Source organism: Hydra viridissima, unplaced genomic scaffold (genome assembly GCF_058129835.1).
Source record: "Hydra viridissima isolate aposymbiotic clone 2 unplaced genomic scaffold, HvirCarnegie_v1 scaffold_4, whole genome shotgun sequence".
NCBI classification, from domain to species: Eukaryota; Metazoa; Cnidaria; class Hydrozoa; order Anthoathecata; family Hydridae; genus Hydra; species Hydra viridissima.
This window is the reverse complement of record NW_028324303.1, coordinates 15042084-15063401: the sequence shown is the minus strand read 5'-3', so window position 1 is coordinate 15063401 and position 21318 is coordinate 15042084. Positions and strand designations below refer to the sequence as shown.

Genomic DNA, 21318 nt, shown 5'->3' with positions numbered 1-21318 from the left:
AGCTTTTACCGAGCTATCCAAGAAAAAAATTCTAAGCTAGAGCGCACGCTCTTTCATTCATTTCAAATTATTTCATACATAAACTATTTAATCGGTTATATTTTTACTTAAGAATATTAAGCTTTTGTTGTAAAACCGATATTCAAGAAGCAAGGATAGTAGCGGTAAATATTCCGGAAATCACAAAAGTTGCACGGAAAGAAATTAAACTTCATCACGAAGTAATGATTGTAAACTACATTACAAATAATGATTGTGAAAAAAAAAAAAAAAAAAAAAAAAAAACTTAAAGAATAGCAGTATAACTACAGTGGCAACTTTTATTTTAGTCCGTTTTTATATTTTTCTTCAAACTGAAAAAAAGTTTTTAATTTTTTGTAAAAAATAATTTAACCAACTTGCTGTAAATAACAACGCGCAAACGAAACTTAAACGAGTACACTTAAGATGGAAAGCTAATTACTGACCAATTGAAAATACATTTAATTTTGTTTCAAATCGACAGAGAATTTCATTTTTATACTTTTCTGAGATCAAATCGCAAAAGCAGTTCGTTTAATTTCAACGAAATATTACGTGACTATTAAAAGTCAGTTTTTTTAAATAGAGGAAATAACAAAGAACTTTATGCGTTCGCTACTAAACACAGTCAACGGTTAATAAGTAAATTACATTAAAATGCTATTTGGACTAGATTAAGGAAATAATCAATATAATGAAATTATTCCTTTTGATTTGATGACTCAATTTTATAGGAGAAACTTAATTCAAAAGAACCTTAAAAGAAGAACTTGCCAATTAAGACATTTTCAGATTCTACATCTTCTTTGAGGCAGTTTCAATGGACAATAGCACGGATACTAAATTCTTAGCTCACTTGTTTAAATTTATTGCTTTGCGCATGCGCTAAACTTTATAGAAGACAACGTAAATGTGGAATGTAAGTATCAAAACACCAACAAATGTTAGTGCGAAATTTTAGGGTGCTGTCATTAGCATTCTTTGTATATTAAATTGTTTACATATTTTTCTCTTGAAACAAAATGTTTCAATCCGTATTTTTCTTTAAATTTTTGTTTGTCAAAAACAGTCAAGTTTTTTTACTACATAGGTACTTTTATTAGGAGTCAAGCTTGTATGAAAACAAGCCTAGCATTTAACTATTAGTACAATTCATTGAGCGACATGTTAACCTCGGTCATATTCATCAACGGTTGAAAATATGTATTTAGGTTACTAAAGCAATCAGATAATAGTATATTTAGCTAGCACTCTATTACTAGCTGTCCATATATTAAACTATAACTGCTTTGATATTTAGCTAATTTAGTATTTTTTATTTAGAACTTTTTTTTAGTCACTCGATGTACAAATACATGTTTCCTAGTCAAATATGGAAACTGATGCAAAAATTGGAGTAAATGGAGGTAGCAAAAATAATGGAAATACAGAAACTAACTCTAACTCAATGCTATATAGCATACCTGGGATCCTTCATTTTATACAACATGAATGGGCGCGCTTTGAAATTGAGAGAGCACATTGGGAAGTTGAAAGGGCTGAGTTGCAGGTTGGTTCTCTTATACATAAAATTTTAAACCTATTTTTGTGTAAATATGTAGCTAACATTTTCAAATGTTATAAAACATGCTTGTGGTTAGTTAAATGTTTGGTTCCCCAGTTAATTGTTTATAACATGAACTTAGACAAGGTAGTTGATTATTATTATATGGTAATAGATTATCTGCAGCTTTCTTTATGAATAGTTTTAGTGGAATCAACAAATTTAGCCTATTAGTTAACTTTGGATTGCTGACTGCATAAGTTTAATTAGATAATTATATTTAAAAAAGTTTAATCATAACAAATTTTTTTTTTTTTTTTTAAGTTCCTTTTGAACTCAAAAAAACTTATATAATTGATTAATTTATTAAAAATTCATATCAAGAAAAGTGAGAAAGGAGCAGTTGATAAAATATGCTTATTGAATAAATAATTTATGCAACCATACATGCATCAATGATCTTAACTTTTACATTATCAGTTGATTCCTATTTCTTATTTAAAGTTTTTTGGAAATTATTTCAGGCAAGAATTGCTTTTTTGCAAGGAGAAAGGAAAGGACAAGAAAATCTTAAACGTGATCTTATAAGAAGAATAAAAATGTTAGAGTTTGCTCTTAGAAGAGAAAGGTAATGTTTTGTTTGGTTATTTTTTTATATCACTTCAGGAAGTAATTTAGTGTTAAATAAATGTAATTTTAATGAAAAAATTATACTAAATCATTTTTTTAAAAGAAATTATCTCAACTTATCGCTAAAGTATCATAGTTTAATAAAAGTATTTGTATAAAATATTTATGGAATTAACTTTATTTTAACTTTAAGAAACATTCTACAAAACTTTGATCTTCAATTTTTTTAAAAAATTGGTTTCAGGAAAAATTAGTCCAAACATAACCTAATAATATGCAATATTGACTTTTTTGTTCTATTGATGTTTGTTTTTATTAATATATAACTTATTTGAGTCTTTGATTATAATTTTTTGTAGACAAAAGTTTCACAAGCTTAAATATGGTACTGAATTGAAAATGCCAGAGGTAAAAGATGATGAAGATCAGGAAGCAATCAGTAACGAAATAGTTTCAAATAAGAATCACGATTTGGTTTTCAATTACAGACAAGGAAGACAACTTTTGCGACAGTAGGAATATTTGATCTAGCATTACACATAGTTGTTAAAATGACATGACCACGCTGATTTCACTACTCACCAAACTAAAATCTTTTACAACTGTTAAATGTAGTATAGTCTTAAAATAATTACATTTTAATTGTTGTAATCAATACAATTGTATAAAAACAAGGTATCGGATTGGTTTACATTCATATGCCAAGAAGTTAAATCATCGTTGTCATGTCCAACCCTTATTTTGAAACACACTAGTTTCTACTGATAATCACAAATTTTTCTTCTGATTAGCAAAAACTTCCAACTGGCACTCATTCTATTTCAAAACTGTTCAGTTTTAAAAGAGTTAATAAAGTTATTAGTTGTAATGCCCTTGCAATCACCTTTACAGGTATCTTCAAGAAATTGGTTTTACAGATAAAGTCCTTGAAATGCGTTCAGCTAGAATTCGTTCACTTCTGGGAATTACTACAGATGATCTACCATCAGAAGATGTTTCTGTAAAATCAAAAAAGAATGATAAACGTCAAGATTGCTCTGATTTCACAGTGATTTTAAATCAGTAAGTGCCATTACATGGTTAGAAAAAAATTGCAAGTTCCTTAGTCATTTACTGAAGATTAAACATAAAAATCCATTTTTAAAATTAATTTCTCGATTCTAAATTTGTTTTTAGAAATGCTGTTCTTCAAATTTCATTTCATTTATACAAATATATTTTTTTTCTTTTCTTTTTGTTATAAAAATTATTTTATTTTCTAAGTTTTAATAAATAAAATTAAAATTTGTATCACTTTGATGGTATGTAAATAAGAAAAACTAAATTAAAAAATATGATGTGAAGTTTGTATTTTTAAAGGTCAATATGAGTATATAATTGTTCAAATATGTTGATATCTAAGAGTAAATTTGCACATTTTCTTCTTAAGGAAAGCTTATTTATCATGATTGCCATAAAATGGGGTGGCTTTACACAGAATTATAAGTTTTCATTGAATATCTATAAGGTTACATTCTTTTTTGGGATTCAAAAGGCTGATAGTGTCAGGATAGTAGTGTGAGCATGGGAAAAATAGTTCTTTTTCTGTTATTTTTCCTATTTTCTTTTTCTTTTTTTTTTTTAAATCTTTTAAAATTTTTCTGACAAAATAAGTTGACACAGGTATTTTTTAAAAATGAATAGGGTATAAACACAACTAAGCATAGTAAAAGATCAATTGAAACTTCTTTTGAATTACATAAATGTTTTAAGTGAATTTGCATAAATATTAAATAAAGATTTTAAATGTTAAATACAAATATAATAAGTGTATATTTGTATAAAAATAATCTATATTTTATCTTCTATTGGTTTTTACTCTTTTCATGTTTGTCCTACTGGTTCAATTGTTGCTGATGCAAATGAAGGTCCAGAAACATATTCTATTGTTAAACTACTGACTTTATTGATTAAACATTAATTTTTTTTTTCATTGAGTAGCAGTAGTAACTTTTTTGGGACAAAAACCAGTCATAAAAACAAGTACTGTCAAAACAACCAGACTTTGATCAGTTGTATCTTAGATTTTTTTGGTCTACTATTTCACCATGAGTCCCACAAATGTCCAGTCTTAAACACTAGCTATGAAACCAATACCCTGTTGCAAATCCTGCAAGCATAACAGGTGCAGATCTCTTAGTCTAGCTCATAATACACTTAGGCTATTTTGTTCTTCTTTTAAAAACCAATTTAAGTTTTTCTAGATATCTGGAAAATTTGTTTCATTACAAACTTTATATGTTCCAATACATGTTCCAATAACATTTTGATGTTTCTGTGCTTGTCTAACAGATAAATGAATTTTAAAAAGTTACAAACTCAATCTGTACCAAGGAGATTCTCTTTAAAGCATTAAACATGATGCCCTTCTTTATTCAGGATTCCTTTTTCTAACTCTTGATGTCTAATTTTGATAATGGACAACTCCTCGCACTTGTATAGACAAGAATTTTTCTTGTGTTTGAGTAAAATTTGTTTTTCACCATATGTAAAAACATAATTAAGCACTTTTTTTAATTGTTTCAAATTGTTTTCACAGAGAAAGTCTGTTTATGTAATCTTTATAGTGGTAAAATCTTCATGACTCTAATTATGATACCTACGGGCTCCCAACACTTTTTTTTTTATATTTATGACATTTAATTTAGTCTGGAATATAAAAAAATATACATATTACATAAAGTTCTGTTTTAGGTTACTCATTCCTAATAAACATAAAGATATATCAATATTATCAAAAACATATTAAACATATATTTGAAAATACAATACATTCATTTAAAATACAACATCAAATTCTAATCCAACCATGCATGCTGTTTTTTTGCAAAATACTACTTAAAAGCAAAGCACATTATATGTTCTTAAAAAACTGATTTTTAAAACCAAAGTTAATGATTAACAAAAACTTTATATGAAATATTTTAAAAATGTGCTTTCAATATGAGAGCTGTTAAGAAGTTTGACAGCATGTTATAAATACATTTTCATATACTTTAAATTGTTAAAATGGTGTCTAAATCTTGAAATGAATGTGTTCATTAGAGTTATGACTTTTATAACTTTTATCATAATTTTAGTTGGTTATGGTTTATAAACCTGAGAAATTTATAGTATTTTTTAAAATATCATACTAATACCCCATTCAAACCAACAAAACTGAGTTTTAATAACACTCGCTTTTAAAGCGGTGTTTAGTTTAAACCTTTTTAAATTATTATCCTCGTCACACCAGAATAAATCACGTTCATTTTTGCGAAACCGAATAAAACTCAAATTTGCTAACTCAAGTAAAAATTCTTTTATAAAATACTTTGGTCATGTCTAAAATATTTTTTAAAAGCAAAAATAAAATGGAAAACTTACGAAATCAAGAGATATCAATGTTCTTAACAAAAGTTAATGTTCTGAAGTATTGCAGAAGATGGTGCCACAGAAGTAACTTTCATTAGGAAGTAATAAATCAAATTTTATTCAGCTATATCTCAAGACCTTGGTTTGTTTGGAAAAAATCAAGATCTTAGCACTTTTATTTTGATAACATGAATAAGTATTGGTCAGAATCTGACTGAGTTGCAAATACCAGAATGACAAAAGAAGCATTTATATACTTATGTTCAGAATTAACAATATATGTATTTTTTTTCTGGGTTTTCTGACATTTGAACCATAAGTAACCTTTTTGATCAGGGTTGTTAAACAGTATGTGAAATAATTCACTTGGTAACAAATACAGTTGTTAATAACTTACTACACATATATATCTACCTCAAGAAGCAGAGGTAAAAGAAATTATGAAACAATTTAAAGAGATGTTGAGCTTTCCACTTGTTATTGGTGCAGTTGATGGGTGCTATATTAGAATAAAAGCACCGAAAGAGAATCCAGAGGATTACATTAGTCGTAAAGATTATCATTTGATTATTCTTCAAGGTTTTTTTGACAGCAGATATCTTTTCAGAGACATATTTGTTGGATGGACAGGCAAGTCTCACAATTCTCATGTATTTAAAAGCTCCCCCTTATACTTAGAATGGCAGTAAAAAAGTTTTCTACCAAATCAGTTCTCAAGGAATATAGCAGGAAAAAAAAATCTCCTTTAATTTTAGAGGATTCTGCATACACTTTGGAAAAATGGCTAATAAAACCCTATTCAGATCGTGGGAATCTTTCACGAGAGGAAAAAAATTTTAACTTTTCACTGAGTAGATCTCGTGTAATGGAGAATGCTTTTGGTAGGTTTAAAGGAAGATTCCAATGCATCTCCAAACAAATTGACACATCTAGTTAAAATAGTAAGTGCATGCTGCATTCTTCATAATTTCTGTGAAATCAGTAATCAGAGTTTTTCTTAAGAGTAGTTGCAAGGTTGTGAGGTTAATTTGGTTAATATAAGCACTGGAAGAAATGATTCTGCTCAAATTGAAGCTGAAGAAATTCGATCTGCAATAAAACAACATATTTTAAGTTGTGTAAACTTTATTAGTAATTCCAAAACATATATTTTCATAAAATTAGGATTTCTTTATTTGAAGAAGTATTAAGACTGCAATAAATATTTGCAATGTTTTTTTACAACTTAATTGTACAACTTAAAAAATGCCAAAATACACGTTGCTCCTCTAAGATTGTTGAAAAAAAAGTTACAAAAATAACAACAAAATAGAATAAAAAACATAATAAAAATACTATTTAGTCTCTAATAAACAAGCTGTGTGGAATAAAGGTTCATTCCAAGAAAAAGAACAAAAAAATGACAATTAACATATATATATATATATATATATATATATATATATATATATATATATATATATATATATATATATATATATATATATATATATAGGGCTGTTATCGATTAATCGTTTATTTTTTGATTTGATTAATTAATCGATTGTTCAAAAATTTAGAACGATTAATCAACGTTTTATATTAGGATTAGGTTTTATATAAAAATAAGCAATTTAGAGTTTTTGAGTTGAAAGAAATAATAAAATCAGTACTAATAAATTTGTCAGTTATTCATTTATATCCAACAAATTGTGAAATTAAGCAGGTTGAGGAAATTGTAGATCATTAGAAATCATTGAGGTAAGTTCACTTGCATCGGGAAGGCGAGATTGCAATATAATTGATGCTTTAAAAGTATTTGAATTTTTACTTTCTAAATTGAAAACTCAATCAAGTGATACTGGTATGAAATTCTATGAAGCAGTAAGTAAAAGAATATTTGAACATAGAATTATTAATGTAGAAGGCTTGTTAGAATATTTAGATGGTCCCAACACCTATCTAAAAGCACTTACACAAAAAAATGCAATATTAAAACGATTAACAAGAAACGAAATTACTCTAACAATTAAATAAATTGTTCATCGTTTATTTCTCATTGATGAGAATGTTAACCCTTTAGCGCCCCGTGTAGCAGATCTGCTACATAACTTCAGAAACCTTTTATGGCCATCCTGTCAACACAGTGATCTCAAAAACACCTTTAGTAGCATATTTACAACATATTTTTGTTGATCCGATTTAGCAAGGTCATAATAATTGAATAATCAAGACTTAAAAACACATCAAAATCGCCTTTTTAAAAATCGGATGATTGTTGTCAGACAAGGTATTTTCAAAGAATGTTTTTCCTATTTTTTTTTATGAATATTAAAGCTTATTTGTTTATTTTATTGTAAATTAATAACACATGTAAGTTTTAGAAGTATTTAAGAGAGTTTTCTCTTTTTGAAACTATCACAAAATCCTATCTGAATTTACATGTATCATATATGCTACAATGGGCTTTTTAAGTATACATTGTTACCAATATATATATATATATATATATATATATATATATATATATATATATATATATATATATATATATATATATATATATGCACATATATTGTTTTTCTTAAGATGAATAAAAATAAAAAGTTAAATATTGAAGATGCTCTAGCATTTATTCTTGATGGTGAAAGTGCAGTTGTAAGCAGTGTTTCAACTGCAGTTGTAAGCAATACTAAGGTTGTGCATGATGACAACAATGACAACATTATTTTTCCAATATCGGAGTCTCTTACCCAAGAAAGTAGTACAGGTGATGATATGCTCCATTCCAACTTTTCAGTCCTACTCTCAAAACAATCCAAAATAATCAACAACAAAAAACAAAAAAAAGCAAGTTTACCACTTTGGAAAAAGGTTCCACTAGATAATGATTTGATTGGTGATATTACTTTTCGAGAGGTACCTATTAAACCTATTCCGGATGAAACTACCACTCCATACAAATATTTTAAAATGTTTGTTGATGACAATCTTATAGACATTATTGCTGAACAATCTAGTTTATATAGTTGCCAGTCATCAGGTACAAACATTTCTGTCACATCGAATGAAATAGAGTCTTTTATTGGTGTTTTTTTTCGTATGGGTCTTGTAAAACTACCATCTGTGAGATCTTATTGGGAAACCTTCATGAATTATGATGGAGTAAGTTCAATATTATCAAGGAATAGATTTCTTTCTATCCTCCGCTATCTACACTTTGTTGACAATTCAAAGGTGACAGATGAAGTAAAGAAAAATGATAGGGCTTGGAAATTAAGACCTTGGTTGGAAAAACTGCGAGAAAATTTCTTAAAAGTTTCTCCTGAGGAAAATCAATCAATTGATGAGATAATGGTTGCCTTCAAAGGAAGGTCATTTTTGAAGCAATACCTTCCAAAAAAACCCAATAAATGGGGGTTCAAACTTTGGGGTAGATGTGGTGTCAGCGGGTATTTGTATGACTTTGATTTATATCAAGGAAAAGAAATAAAAAAGAAAGATGAAGTTTCTCCTCATGGTGTCGGGGCATCTGTTGTAATTAAAATGACCTCAACTTTGCCAGAAAATCATAATTTTAAAATATTTGCTGACAATTACTTTTCTTCATTGCCTTTGCTAGATGAGCTAAAAAAGCGTAGAATATGGTATGTTGGAACAGCTTGCCTTAAGCGCCTTAACAAATGCCCATTCACTTCTGAAAAAGAATTGAAAAATCAAGGGCGTGGATCGTTTGACTATCGTACTGACATCAAATCTAATAACATAGCTGTTTCTTGGATAGATAACAAGGCAGTTACTTTAATTTCATCTTTTGCTAGTATTGAACCAATCAACTCAGTAAGGCGTTATGATAGAAAAACCCGGAAATATATTATGGTAAAGCAACCATACATAGTCCAGTTTTATAATAAAAATATGGGTGGAGTTGACAAACTGGATATGATGTGCTCATTCTACAAACCAAATTTAAAATGCCATAGATGGTATATATATATATGGGCACATACCCTTCTTATTGCGTTATCAAATGCCTGGTTTTTGTATCGTCGGGACTTAAAATTTATTTGCCCCAGTAAGAAATTCATGCCTCTAAAAAATTTTCAAGCTGCAGTAGCTTCTAGCTTGGTAACTGTTGTAAAAAGAAAAGCTGGAAGAGCATCTCTTAATGCAATACCTATACCAACTAAAAGAGCTGCTGCTGTTCAGAGTAATCCTACAAAAGATATCTGTCTGGATGGATTTGACCACTTACCAACTCATAGTGACAAACGGCAGCGGTGTAAGAAATGCAAAACTGGTTTTTCTTATATTCGTTGCAAAAAGTGCAATGTTTGGTTATGCTTAAATAAAGACAGAAATTGTTATCATGACTACCATTAATGGCATTTAAAATTTGTTTATATTTATAGTATAAATAATTGTAAACTGTCTTATAAGATATATTTCTTTACATGTTTTTTTATTTAATAAGAAGAGACTTTGTAAAATGAAATCAATAGCAAAGTTTCAATTTTCAAATTTCTTTAATATTTCTTTATATACTTAAATACAAAATTTTTTTTTCTTAAGAAAGCTTTTGTTATTTTTTCCCTCGAATTCCCATTGTAGCAGATATGCTACAATGACAAAATTGGGTTTGTTAGTGAAATTTTAAAATTTTATTTTTTAATTCAAAATCTAGGCCCTAAAACAATTTCTTTTTGAAGTTTTTGGAATTTTTTGAAAATTTTAAGCCCTGGTGGGCGCTAAAGGGTTAATGAAAATAGTTTAAATTGAGAAGATGAGGCTACATATAAATGTACTGAAAACAGAAGAATTGAATCGTATTTTGTCAAAGAAAAACACCAATCTTTCAACTGTAGAAAATTTTCAAAATAACGTTTCATCTGTTAAAAAAGAAATGAGCATTTTTGACAAAATTAACAAAAGAAGTGGAAGTCAATTCTTTGAACAAATGTAGAATGCTTTGTTAACTATTCCACCATTTGTCGGTCGAAGCTGAAAGATGTTTTAGTGTGGCAGAGCTTTTTGTAACTAAATTGAGAATATCCTTAAATGATGAAACTATTGATTCGTTATGCTTTCTTCGCTCATATCTTTTACAGAAACAAAATGGACATGAAATAAACGTTATTTAAATTTACTTATATTAAAAATTTCTTATAAAACTTATATTTGAACATCTGAAACGTTTTTCACTAATGTATTACCAATTAGTTATAAAACTTATTATGTTTTCAATAACTATATTAGTTAAAATTCTTTGCCTCTTTTAACCATTATAATATTATAAATATTCTTATTACAGTGGAATGTTTTTTTACTTTGAAAACAAAATTAATTTATATTAAAAAAAACTCAAATAATACTATTCATTGTGTAATTAAAGAGAAACTTTATTTTTATTTTTCATAAATTAATCGATTAATAATTGATTTTTTTTTTATAAACCAAGGGAAGTTTTATTAGAAATGCAATATAACACAAAAAGTTTGAGAAAGCAGGGAAAAAACTTTACATTTGATTTGGATTAAAAGAAGTGTTGTAAACTCGTGTGAAAAGTCTAATTGCGTGGGTTTCATGGCATGGCATCGTGTTGGTAAATTAGAATCTATTGACAAAACCATGAAATTTAACATTTATGATTGTTTTAAATGGTTTTGGACCAAAATATAAAGCCTTGGACTAAAAAAATCAGACTTAGATTTGGAAAACATTTTTATGTTTCAACCAGACAAAGAGCCAAATCACACTGTTAAAAAACTGAAGCCTTCTTTCATAAAATTGCCATAAACATTTTAGAATGGCCAACACATGGCTCCAGTGTCTTCCATTCTAAAAACAAACTAATTATATATATTGTTTATTACATCTTGACTTAAATTATAGTTAAATTTATCCAGAATTAATGTAATCAACCTTTCCGTACTCATCTCATGCAATTCTGTTTTAATAAAAAAAATTTAACAATACTGTACTCTCACTTTTAACAATGCTGTATCTTTTTTATGAGAAGAATTATTTTTAGGAGATATATTTATTATTTTTAAACAAAACTTATTTCATTTTTAAAATCAATTCCATCAGGTTTAGGTAGCACAAAAGTAGCATTATCTGAAGTTGTTAGCAAAGGAAAACTACCAGAGGAGCTTACCAAACAAAGATCAACTACTTTTCCAGCACATTTAATGTGCTGGAAAAGTAGTTGGTCTTTCTCTCAAAACTTCATTGATTTCATTAAAACAACAAGGTACTTTATGTGCAGATGCTCCAGTAGAATTTTTTTATTGTCCATATAACTTCTATATGCATTGAGAAGAGTGTGTATTCTTGTTTTACAAGAATCTCCATCTCGGTCTAAGTATCCTGCTGCTTTGACATATACAGCCACATCATCCCATATTTTCATCTTTCTTGTGCACAACTTTAACTGTTACTAAATATTTTCTGCTGATTCAGTATAAGTACTTTTTTCTTGTGTATTCATTAAAATATTTTATTTAAGCTATTTGAAGAAAATGTTGTTATTAAAAAACAAATCATACTTATAATACACATAAATATATGCTTAAATGTATCATATATGATGTAAGGGAGATAAAAAGAGAATATTAAAATAATACATATATACATAATTTCTTTCGATTTTACATATATATTTATATAATAATTATTATTCTTGATTTTTCATTAAAACTATTTTTTCATAGAGATTTATAAAACCTTTCGGCTTCCAAATAAATTGTTAAATTGATGGAAGAACTCCTAAAAAATTTTAAAAAGTGGGAATATACAAGTAGTAAATTTACTAGGAAGTAGACCTTTGAAGCATTTTAATAAGTTATCGCTTTATGAATCTAATTCTTTTTATCAACCAAATTATACGGCATGTGATTTTTAATTACTAAATATAATTTAAAATTTGCTTTATATAGTTTGGTAGTTGTTTATAGATAAGTGGGAAATGTGCTTTAAATGTCTTGATGTAAAATATGAAAAATCATGTTATTAATTTGGTATGTGTGTGTCTGTGTGTGTGACATTTTTGCAACTAGACTGCTAAAACTCAAAAGTATTTTTTTTTTTTTTATTCAGCTATTTTTTGATTCTGATGTGATTTTGTTATGGTTGTTTAAATGTGGATTTTGATTTTGTTTTAAAAAAATTGCTTAGAGAGCAGAATCGCTTGGATAATTTAGTGGATACAGATGTAACAGAAGTAAATGAGGATAATCCAATAATTAAGCATTCCACTGAATCTAAAAAAGGTAAGTCAGGATTCTTAAAATTCCTTTGATAATAATAATTGCTGTTATTATCAAAGAAATTTTAATTGTTTTGGTTTTTCTTTTAGAGAATGAAACAGGAGATGTAGATGTCTTAAAAGATTTTGATTTTCTTGGTCATGAGGAGTTTAATGCTGATGAAGGTATAGAGTTATTACTGTTTTTATGCTGTAAGAAATATTCTTAAAGAAATATTTTTAGCCAATGTGAATCTATCTCACTTTTTTTAGTTAAGACTTTACACTTATACTTTTTGATCCCTGCTTTTAAATTTTTTTAAAACTCCAATAAATTAAGTTTAAAAAAAAAAAAAAGTTTTTGATGAGGTATCATCAATACATACAGATACAGTGACTGAAAAACCTTTGTTGTGTAAAAATATTTGATAAATACTACATTTAACAACTATTATATTTAACAAAAATATATATTTAGAAAAAATTGTACTGAAGTATATCAGTATAAGAAATAATTCTATTTAAAAAATTTTTTTTAGCTCCCAATGTTCAAAATGAAGAACGGGTAAGTTATTTGTTATTTTTAATTGTATATCTTAACATTTTTGTATTCTTTTTTTGAGTTTTATAGATTAAGGTAATAAACTGTTATTAGGATTGATTAAGGTAATAAATAGTTTTTTTAGTTTGAAAATAGTTCATTCATATTCTTAGGATGAATGGAGTAATGTTGATTCTGAAAAGCTTCAACAGAGAATAAAACAGTTTAAAAATGAAACTAAAGATAGGGGGAAAAAAAAGCGTAAGAAAGTTTTCTATTTCTAATTCCTAATGTTTATTTATAGTTTGTAATTTTACTATTTGTAATTCTTGATGTAATATTTATAACTTGTAATGTAACTTTTTTTAAAATAATTATTTAAGAATTAGTTAAAATAAACAACTAATAATAAATATTAATTGTTAACAGTTGAAAAAAAGGTAGCAAAAATTGTTTATATATTTAATGAGTTAGCTTACAGTGCCCTAATAAAGAGTTATTGGATATTTAAAAGAATACTAATTATCACAATTTTATGCTTAACAACATAGTTTTATTAAGTTAATGTATTTAGGGGAATCATAGCTATTCCCCTAAATAGTCCCTTTGTGACCAGGACAGTGGTATTTTGAAATCATATGAAGAGTACTATGACTGTACATATACATTCAAAATATGTCAAAAATTCCTGCTTGTATTTGATAAAGTACTGAACTCTTTTGTGACTATTGTGTAGAATAATTCTTACATTTGATATGGTATGGTCCAACTGTACGTGTACGGTCATATGGTATAGTCCATTACTTTTCAAACAGTATGGTCCAACCATTCATGTACAGTCATAGTACCAGACAGGTTAAAAGATTTAGAGTAAGTATTTTACTTAAGAGCAGTAGAGGTGTACGTAATTGGTTATAGAGCTCCAGCTACCAGACCACAAACATATATTTATTAAAAGAAGCTCTCTGAAGATTTTTTAAATATAATATTTTGTTCCAATATTAAAATATTAGAAGTTAAACTTTTAAAGACACTTTAATTTTTAATATTACTTCTAGGTCCAAATAAGGATGCAATGAAGAATATGCTTCAAACATTTAATGCAGGTGAGGAGGAAATTCCACCCCCTCCTCAAATTCCTGCTCCTCCTGTTCCAAGAATTCCTGGAGGAGTTGTTGATGATGAAATTCCTGTTATTGGTAAGTCTCTTTATTTACATATTAGAACAATTTCAAGCAATTATTTTTTTATAATATTACTACCATCAGCAGACTATATCGTAATGTAACAACTGACATCTTCACTTTATCTGTTTATTAGCATCATTTACCGAGGCCCATATTGAAACATCAGTTTAAAAGACTTACTAAATAGCATTATCATTATTACTAATAATAATTAAAGGCAACTTAAACTAAGAACAGCAGAAGTTCGTTTTCCCTTTAAAAGTTTTGTTAAAATAAAAAAGAAACAAGGATAGAGTTGCATAAAGCAAAAAATACTAAAAAATGTATTACCAGTCTTCTAATTATGAAATCATTCGGAGTTCTTTCAAAAAAAATTATTGCATTAAGGTTTGTTAATTAAAAAAAAAAAAAAAAAAAGTCATTATGCTTGATAAAGACTTATAACTTAAGTTCAATACAATTTATATTATAAAATGTTGTTTATAATGTAAAATGTAAATACAAATCAAAAAAATGCTATCAGATTATGTTCTAGTTAAATGTTTTAGAAACAACTCACAAATAAATTTTGACAAACTTGTGCCAAAATTTTGTCTCTTACAACAAAAAAAAAAGATATATTTTGTAAAATACATTTCAATCTCAAATATGATTGAACATGGAAGTTTTTTTTGCTTGACTCCACTCAGCTAGTTTCATATCTCTAAATTCAAAACTCAAAAATTTTTTTCTTGAAGATAAAAAAAGCTCTTAATTTTTCTGGTGAAAAAAATTTTATGGATAAAAAAAATTAAGTACACCTTATTAGGTTCATTTTGTTATTTTTATGTATCCTATTATGTTTACTATTTTTGTTGTTGATGTTGGTTTCTAAATGCTCTCTATTTTTATAATACATTTTTTGCCTTGCTTGTTCATTTGCAAGCTGTTTAAAAAGAAAAGTTCAGTTTTCCAACTAAAATGCATTTTTTTGTTAAGTTTACTTTTTTTGTTGACAATAATTTTATCAATAATTTAATTAAATTTAAGTTAAAAACGTAATTAGTATTTGAGTTATATTTTGATATAGTGGATGTTGAGTTATAATTTCCTAGGGGATACTGTGCTACCCAGTAGTGGTTATTCTCCACGTCAAGTTAAGCCAGTTTTGGTAAATCATAGTGGAGTTTCTGATGTATCAGAAGTTGCAATTGGACTTGGTGATCTTGCAGATCTCTCTGTATCTAATGAATTGGGGAGTCTTGATGTATGTTTTTGATTTCAAATATGCAGAAAATCTGTTTAAATACATTTTTTTAAACTAATTGGTTCAATGTTTTATAAATGTTTTTCAGTTTAATATTTGTGCTTGTGATTAGCTTAATTTTTTTGTGTTTTTATTCTGTAGAGTATTTGAAAGTAAAGTTTATTTTTTTTTGTGTTTAAAAAAAGTTAATTCACTCTTCTAACTTTTTCTCATGATCATCAGAAATTCTCCACTTGAAGAATAAAGTTTTTCTTTCAAAGTTAAACTTTTTCTCATGATCATCAGAAATTCTCCACTTGAAGAATAAAGTTTTTCTTTCAAAGTTAAACTTTTTCTCATGATCATCAGAAATTCTCCACTTGAAGAAATAGATTTTTCTTTCAAAATTAAATTTTTTAAATTCTGTTATATCCTAATTTGTTATGTTTAACAGATTTTATTTGTAATATGTGTGATAAATACTTCTTATATATAAAATTTAAATATACTTACACTAATATTAACATTAAGTATGGTTATATAGAATACTTGTTTGTTATATGCGTTTCTTTTTTATATATATGAAACTTCTTTATGTCTTTTTTCCGTAATGATCCACAATATCTTCTTGTTTAATCTGTATAATATATTTTCCCCAATATAACACTTAATGTCAAATGCATCATAATTTCTTTTCCTATCCCATGGCCTTTATGCAACATTTAATGCCACAAATATTTTTTTTTTGTTGAAGCAAGTAGAAAAAAACTATAGTGATGAAAATAAAAAAGCATTGGTTAAAAACTATGAAAACTGAGAACAGTTGCTAGGGTTACTTAGTGTAGAGGAAGTGATTGTTAAATTTGTTCAAATATTGTTTTCCATTCTCTTGATATCAAGAGATACTTCCATTCTCTTGACATTATCAAGACATTTTTAAATTTTATGATAAAAAAGATATTCAAAAGGTTTTTATTAAGATTTTCAAATAGTAAAAAAAATATAAATTAAAACTTTTTAGAGTAAAGATGACATTCGAAAAACATGGGGACCAAAATATACTCTTAGAAGGTAATGTATATAAAATTTTATGCAAAACTGTTTTATGATATATTTTATTCTCTGTTAAATAAAACAAGGAAAATCATTTATGTAAAGTATTTTCATGTAAAATATGTATATATTTTAATTAGCCATTTTGATGGAGTGCGGTCTTTGTGCTTTCACCCATATGAAGCTGCACTAATAACTGGCTCTGAAGATCATACTTTGAAGCTTTGGTCACTTCAAAAGAATATTCAAGGAAAAAGGTATGGTCTTGCTTTTTTACTGATAAGTAATACGTTGATAGTTTTAGGATACCCTATTTAGCTCATAGGGATTTTTTAATGTTTGTGCAAGAAGTTGGAGTAAATAACATTACAAAAGAATGTTCTAATGATTCATCACAAAAATCAATAACCATAAGTGATAAAAACAAATAACAAAGATCTAAGTATTTCAAAACAAGTCTTTGAATGACATTTTGATTGCTCTTAATTTTCCTTGTTTTTAAAACTTTAGAGGCAACATTTCAGATTTAGAGCCTGTTTACACTTTCAGAGGTCATAGGTTTGTAATATCCTATTATCTATTTAAATTTATAGTTTTATTTATATACTATCAAAATTTATGTTAAGCTACATGAAATCAAGTTTTTTCTAAATATTTTTTTTCTTCCTGCTATTATCTATCCAGTGATGCTGTTTTATGCTGCATTATAAACAGCAACGGTACTGTTTGTTACAGTGGAGGATTAGATTTTAAAATACAATGTTGGAATTTGCCATCTTTAAATATCGATCTATTTGGACCATATGGTAAATTACTTTTTTGTTTTTGTTTGATTTTGCTATTTTTAAGTCTGTTTATTATTGATAAAAGGATGTTATTAGATGGACGTTTTTATTTGTTTTAGTTACAGGTTTGTTTTAGTTACAGGTTTGTTTTAGTTACAAGTTTGCGCATTTTGTGTTTTCTACAAGAATTGTTTTTTTTTTTTGTTTCTATTGGTTTTCTATTTGTTGCATAGAAATATTTATCTAAATTTAAAGTTTTAAATTTTTTTTATAAATATTAAATATTGTAAATTTTAATCTCTGATAAAACGTTTCTGAAAAAGATCAGTAGTCTTTTACAATTCTAAAAGAGTTGAATAATTAACATCCTTTTGGTGACAAGAAGGCAATAATCTTGTTAGACTTTAAACTTAAAAACTTTTAAAACTGTTAAGTTTTATAACAAATATTTTTTATGTTTATTTGTTATGGTTTTTTTTCAATAATGTAATTTTGAATTTAATTTTTATTCTTCAATTAAAAAAATCATAGCAATTAAAAATCAAAAATAAATACTTTTAACATGAGATTGTATTAAAATTCCTCCATTAAACCAAGTGACAAAAATTTTGAATGAAAAAATATACAAACAGTTTTTTTTTTACAATCTTTTGTAAAAAAAAGTTTTTGTTTATACAATAAAGATCAATATTTTTACATTAACATATTTTGCTACACTACATATGCAATCTATTACAATTTGCCATTTGCATAACCTTTCTAGCTTTATTTTGTAAAATGTTGAATAAGCAATATCAGTTTCGTAGTTCAACTATCAGTTGTAATTGTTTACAACTAATGTACATTGATTGAAGTGTCTTATAGAAAAAATAATTTAAGATGTCTTAATAATTTTTTTTTTTGGAAACAAATTATTAACTTTAAACTATAAAATCATATTTTGTTAAAAATTCAGTTTTTGTTTAATGTTTTTTTTTTTCAAGGTTTTAAAATTTATTTGGCATTTATTTAATGACAGAGTCATAGTTGTTATCTATGAAAAAACCTCCAGAATTAGTAGGTTTTAAGCTACTTTATGTATTTTTATGCAGTTTTCTAAAGGTGATTCTTTTTTGAAAGTATTATAAATGAGATTAAGTGTTATTAACATTTCTTTACTAAGCTTATTAGTGTAGTTGTTATATTATTTACCTTTTTTTTGTGAGTAGTTTTTTGAGTTTTGTCAAATTACTTTAAAACTTTATGTGTTAATCTTGCGACGCTTTTTTTTCATTGGAGGTATAAAATTTTCTCCCATCATACAAAGCTTTTTACTTTTAATAAAATAGGAAGTTTTTTCTTATTCCATAAGTAAAATGAGAAGTTTTTTCTTATTCTTATTATAAATACAAATGGTATTCAACTTTTTTATTTTAACTTTTATGTTTTGTTAAGTAATACATATATGATGCATAAGCAATGCATATATGAAATACATATATATGACATACATATATTGTATGATTTAGATATTACAGAGTAAAAGTTTTAAGTGTTAAAATATATCATAAAAGTTTTTTTGAAAATTTTTTCAACAAATTTTCTTTTTTTTGTTTATTTTTGTATTCTTATACTTTTTACTAGACCCAAATGTTCTTGGAGAAGCTTTAATTGGTCATTCAGATTCAGTCTGGGATTTAGCCTATCATATAGATACTGACTTTTTACTATCATGTTCAGCAGATGGAACTTGTAAGTTATGGAATCCATCAGTGAAATCTCCATTATTAGAAACTTACAAATCACCTGGTAAGTTGGATAATATTCTTTTTCAAAATTAAAATAACAAAAAGTTGTGGTTTTTTGTTGTAATAAAAAAATGTCCAGGTTTTAAATTTTAAAACATCATTTAGATTTAAACATTTTCTCTGTCTACTTTGTCTTTTTCCTCTTTTAGAGCTAGGAACTCCTACGTCAGTGAGTTTTATTTGTACAGACACTGGTCAAGTTGCTGGTTCATATACTTCTGAAAGTTGTGTTGTGTATGATATAGAAACAGCAAAAGCTGTCCTAACCCTTACTCCAGAAAAGTCCTATGGTAATTTTTTTTTTTTTAATTTTAATTTAGTCAAATTAAAAAAAAAATTGTGCATTTTTTAACTAATGTTTTGGATAAATTTTTTATTTACAAAAATTGTCAAACAAAAAACTCAAAGCTGTGTGTATTATTGAAAATATTATACTTAAAGATAAATTCTCCTGATAAGTTTTTTTTTTTTTTTTTTTTTTTTTTTTTTTTTTTACAAGTTTTACATAACTTTTCTCATTTTTTATATGCTCTGTTTTATATACCCAGGGGTCTCATCTCAAATGAATAAGGTGATTAGCCATCCTACTCATCCACTTCTTATAACAGCCCATGAAGATAGGCATGTAAGATTCTTCGATATAACATCTGGTAAGAATATTTCTCAAAGATTTGGTTATTTGAAAAACACTATATTTTTTATAACCATATTCCACAATATTTTATAATATTCTCTTTATATATTACTAGCCTTTTTTGTAGTATTTGGAGATATTTATGTCTTTGTATTTACTATTTTCAAGTACTTTTGTGGAACTTTCTAAGAACCTTCAGTGTTAGTACAAAATTATTATTTACAGTTTCATTTTATTAATTTTTTTTAAAGGCAAAGAAGTTCACAACATGGTAGCACATCTGGATGCTGTTACAAGCTTATCAATTGATCCAAGTGGATTGTATATTCTCTCTGGCAGTATGATTTAATATACAACTTTTGACAAATTATTTTCAAAAACTTCTTTTTTTTTTTTTGCAAAGTATTAAGTTTTTTTTTTTTAATAGACACCTTTACTTCTTTAGGTCATGATGGTTCAATTAGGCTATGGAACATGGATAACAAAACCTGTATTCAAGAAATCACTGCTCATAGAAAAAAGTTTGATGAAGCAGTATTTGATGTTGCATTTCATCCATCCCAACCATATATTGCCTCTGCTGGAGCAGATGCTTTGGCCAAAGTCTTTGTATGAATGTTGTGTTAGAGATTCCATTTTACTGACGATTAAAAGAGGATTTATGGGTCAAAATCATAAAATAAACTCTAACTTCAGTTCAATGTATGTTTTATACATAACCAAATACATGGTCATTAAGTTTGCGCTGGCCAGCACTCAAAATACACCTAGACAATTTTAAGAAGTCTTGGCACTTATAATGAAAATATTTTTATATTAAAGAAATGTCTTTCTTCTTTCTTCATGATGAGTGCCATAGAAACGTTTTGCTGTAAAAATGAGTAAGAAGGATAACTTTTTGGATATTACATTTGACTTTTGGCATTTTTAACCAATTTTTTGAAAACACAAAACGTACTAAATGTCTTCAGTGTTGAGTGAACATAATTTCTTTAAAATATATAAAATAAAAATAAATTATTATGATAATATTGTAAAATTTCCCCAAACTCTTCTATAATAAAACTGTACTATAACTCAATGCTAATTTTTTTGGTGTCTAATAAAAGATTAGGCAGCGAATCTAAAATTATTATTTTTTAGGTTTTTGTTTACAAACTGTGTACAAAAATATTCTCAAACCCTTAAGCTACAGTTATTAATGACTTTGTCAGAAGAGGCATTTTATCTTGCATATACTTGTTTTTAACATCTCATAATATACCCTATATATTTTTTAAAAAATTTTAGGAAC

The 21318-nt window shown here is 26.6% G+C and overlaps 1 protein-coding gene across 2 annotated transcripts; it reads left to right on the top strand.

Moving 5' to 3' along the window:
- The first annotated feature begins 732 nt into the window (after positions 1-732).
- On the top strand, positions 733-20932 carry LOC145183648 (striatin-3-like). 2 transcript variants are annotated; one of them, XM_090083761.1, is made up of 20 exons: positions 733-940; positions 1358-1570; positions 2089-2192; positions 2554-2706; positions 3086-3256; positions 12743-12837; positions 12924-12998; positions 13352-13377; positions 13527-13614; positions 14412-14552; positions 15635-15786; positions 16787-16836; positions 16959-17075; positions 17329-17376; positions 17503-17624; positions 19227-19391; positions 19540-19680; positions 19939-20040; positions 20276-20362; positions 20470-20932. In XM_090083761.1, exons 2-20 carry the CDS (start codon positions 1394-1396, stop codon positions 20637-20639), a joined length of 2184 nt encoding a protein of 727 aa, XP_089939887.1. In that variant the 5' UTR covers positions 733-940; positions 1358-1393; the 3' UTR covers positions 20640-20932. The 2 variants fall into 2 exon arrangements, with proteins under 2 accessions (XP_089939887.1, XP_089939886.1); XM_090083760.1 differs by having other exon boundaries at positions 827-940; positions 1345-1570.
- Positions 20933-21318: the final 386 nt, after the last annotated feature.